General features: G+C 42.5%; 1 protein-coding gene across 1 annotated transcript in view; it reads left to right on the plus strand.

The window, feature by feature from the left end:
* The window catches only part of INO80 (INO80 complex subunit), a 157143-nt gene that overhangs the window by 54534 nt on the left and 99261 nt on the right, over nt 1–3348 (plus strand). Inside the window, exons 14-15 of the mRNA XM_006831756.1 lie at nt 2270–2329; nt 2955–3097. Coding sequence (XP_006831819.1) covers nt 2270–2329; nt 2955–3097 — 203 coding nt within the window. The remainder of the gene's footprint in view (nt 1–2269; nt 2330–2954; nt 3098–3348) is intronic.

Genomic DNA, 3348 nt, shown 5'->3' on the forward strand with positions numbered 1-3348 from the left:
AGAAGGTCTACTTCTTGTTCATTTGTCTCAGATATTTTATCTTTTTTCTGGACATGTGCTGATATGGTCATCTGCTTTTTCTTCATGGACATGTTTAATGTCTATCTGTGGTCCTAATAATTAATTAAGTATGTGTTTTGGTAATTTTTTATGTTTTCTAATTACCTCCAGGAAGATGTGATCAGGATGTGTTCTTCCCTTTTCCCTCTTCTTATTGCTTAACTCAAAGTAACTTTTTTAGGCCTCAGTTGGGCCTGGGCCTAGGGCAGGTGGGTTGAGCCTAGGGCGGGCGATTTGGGCCTCTGGGGGCCTGGGCCTTAGTGACTGGGCTGCAGGAGGGTTGGGCCTCGGGCGGGCGGTTTGGGCTTGGGCAGGCGGTTTGGGCCTCAGGGGGCTTGGGAATCAGCAGCTGGGCATCAGGCGGCTTGGGCCTTGGCGGGTGGGTTAGGCAGATTGGGCCTTGCGGGGCCTGTGCCTCAGGGACTGAGCTGAGGGCGGGTTGGGTCTCAGGGGCATTGGTCTTTGGCGACCGGGCTTCGTGGCGGTGTTGGGCCCTGGACCTCGGCAGCAACTGGTCTGTGGGCCGCCTGGGCCTCATGGTTTGTAGATGATTTAGGCCTTGGTTGGGCCTGGGCCTTTGTGACCAGTCTGTGGCTGGGTTGGGCCTCGGGGCAGGCCTTGGCTTTAGTGGGCGTGTATCTGATGACGTAAAAATGCCTCTCTCAGTCTCTCTCTACCTTGGGTACCCCGAATTTCCTAATATCCGCTCCGATATCCCTCTCTATTTGTTCGGCTTTGCCAGTTTATGCTTCCTTTTCTCTGGAAATGCAGCCTTCTAAATGGGGTTGTTCTAACCCTGCACTCCATCGTCCGCAGGGGGCAGAGGTGGCGCGAGTGAGGGTAGCAGGAGCCACATGCAGGCAGGCAAAAGCTCAAAATGCCTGTAATTCTTCACCAATTTGATCTTTAAAAAAAACGAGTTCAGAATGTTGAAATATAAGATCTTATGTTTGCTCAAAGGCTGTCTGTCTGCTAGACAGAGGTTTCCTATGTGTGATTCCGCCCCTTTTCCCCGGAGCCTGCCCTATCTGAGTTGCCTGGTCCGGGAAACGCCGGAAGTCCCTCCTCTCTATTGACTTTTAAACAAAAGAACCAAATGTCACTCTCATTGTTTCCTTCTTTGGTGGGTATTTTAGTCAACTACCTCAAAAATTACTGGCTAAAAATTATGTTTTTTATCTTAGTTTCTGTGGAAGGCTGCAGTCTGAAAACTTGCATTGGAGAATCTCCAAGATGACTCCATCACATGTGTTATGAGCAGGAGATAGCTTAGTATCTTCATTACATAGTAGGTGACATCTAAGCGAGGAAGAAGTGATGGTGTCTTTAACCTTCTTATATCTGAAGTTACATTGCTTTCATTTTACCAGGGCTTGCCTTGAAGTACAGTTTATGTTCTCTTGGCTTTGTGTCTCTAACAAACTCTCCTCAGTTTCTTAAATTCTCAACTACAACTTTTGAAATGGGCAGACAGCTTTAGGGGAAGAATGGACTAAATGTATGCTTATCTCACTTGTCTTCCTTTATTTTCTGAGACATAACTTCATAATTCTTCACTGAGTAGCTTTCTGATGCCTTCGAACAAGTTAGTGCTATGTGTGTATGTGTGCATGCATGTGTTATTTGGTCAACAGGAGGAACTCATTTTTTTTTTTTTAAGTTTATTGTGAATTGAGTTTACAGGGCATATCATCAATTTTGCACTTAGCCAATCATATTTTGCTTCATTGCAATGATTGTAATCCCCATCGTGCCTCGTTGGTTGACAGTATTTACCTCTACCCCCCCCTTTTTTTTTAAATGTACACAAAACACATAGAAAATATACATTCATTAAAATGACCAAAGGGCCCATTTTCCAAGCCAGCCTCCTGCCCACTGGCACACAGCCTTATTCATTCCATGGGTCTAGGATTCTCAGCTGCCCTCTTAGCACATTAGGCAGCATGTCAGTCTCATATATTTATTCTCTTAGCTTTAAAGAAAATTGTTCTGAATGCTATATTGTGATACTTTTATGATGTTGTTGTTGTTAAATGCCATCAAGCCTCTTATGATCAATGGCGAACCCTGTAAGGGGTTTCTGTGAGGGGCTACTTTCTTTGAACCGTTGACCCTGTGATTATCAGTCCAGTGATGATCCTACAGCACCACACCGCTACTCCCAATATTAGTAAAAAGTAATCTGTGTATTTGCATTTTTCCCCAGGTGCTTCCATATTGGGGAAATCCTCACGATAGAAAAGTCATCAGGAGGTTCTGGAGTCAGGTAATATTTAACTTGTATGTGCATACTCATATACACATATGCAATTATTGTTTTTGCAATTATGTGGATATTGTTGTGGTTGCTATTAGGTGCTGTGGAGTCGGTTCTGGCTCATGTAAATCCTATATAGGGTTTCTGAGGCTTTAAATCTTTGCAAATGCACAAAACCTCATTTTTCTCCTGCAGTGTAACTGGTGGGATTGAATGGCTGACTTTTTGGCTCATAGTCCAGTGATTATCCTATGGCACTACTGTGTTCCAAGTTATTTGAATAATTTCTAACATATAACATATTACAATTTCTAGCCATGGAGTAGCAACAAGAGTACTTTTTTCTTCTTCTGTGGTATTATGTTTCCTTATTACATGCAGTCTGCTGAGCTTGAGGTGCAAGATTAAGTTTCTTTATTAACGCTGAGGACTGGTTTTTAGTATAATTTGTGATTATCATCATTACTTTAAGAACTGTATTGGTTCAATTCACTGCGTATCTCCCTGCCATTTGGGAGAAATATATGTTTATAGCTGTCCTAAACAAGGCCTTAGAAAATAGATTCCATAGCTCGTTACCATATTATGAATTGTCAAGTATCTTTTTTTCACCCTTTCCCTTTTATATTTACAGAAGACTCTCTACACTCAGGATGCCCCCTTCCATGTGGTTATCACCAGCTATCAACTGGTGGTGCAGGATGTAAAGTATTTCCAGCGAGTCAAGTGGCAGTACATGGTCCTTGATGAAGCCCAAGCGCTCAAGAGTAGTTCCAGGTAACATGAGGAGGATCAGTAATAGCGATAGCAGCGTTAGTAGTAACCAGATTTCATAGACTAGGGCTGAAAACTATAATACCATTCATATAGAAGAAGGAGCCTTCAAAAAGTTCAAGGAAAAATTCCATAGTCCCCTTTTAATTTTTTTTTTTTTTTTTAAGGTTTTGTTGTGAATTGAGTAATAGTTTGTATAGGAGAAGATCGGTTTTGCACTCATCGTATCATTTTTTTTCATTGCAGTGATTACA

Source organism: Chrysochloris asiatica, unplaced genomic scaffold, assembly GCF_000296735.1.
Source record: "Chrysochloris asiatica unplaced genomic scaffold, ChrAsi1.0 scaffold00004, whole genome shotgun sequence".
In the NCBI taxonomy this organism is placed as follows: domain Eukaryota; kingdom Metazoa; phylum Chordata; class Mammalia; order Afrosoricida; family Chrysochloridae; genus Chrysochloris; species Chrysochloris asiatica.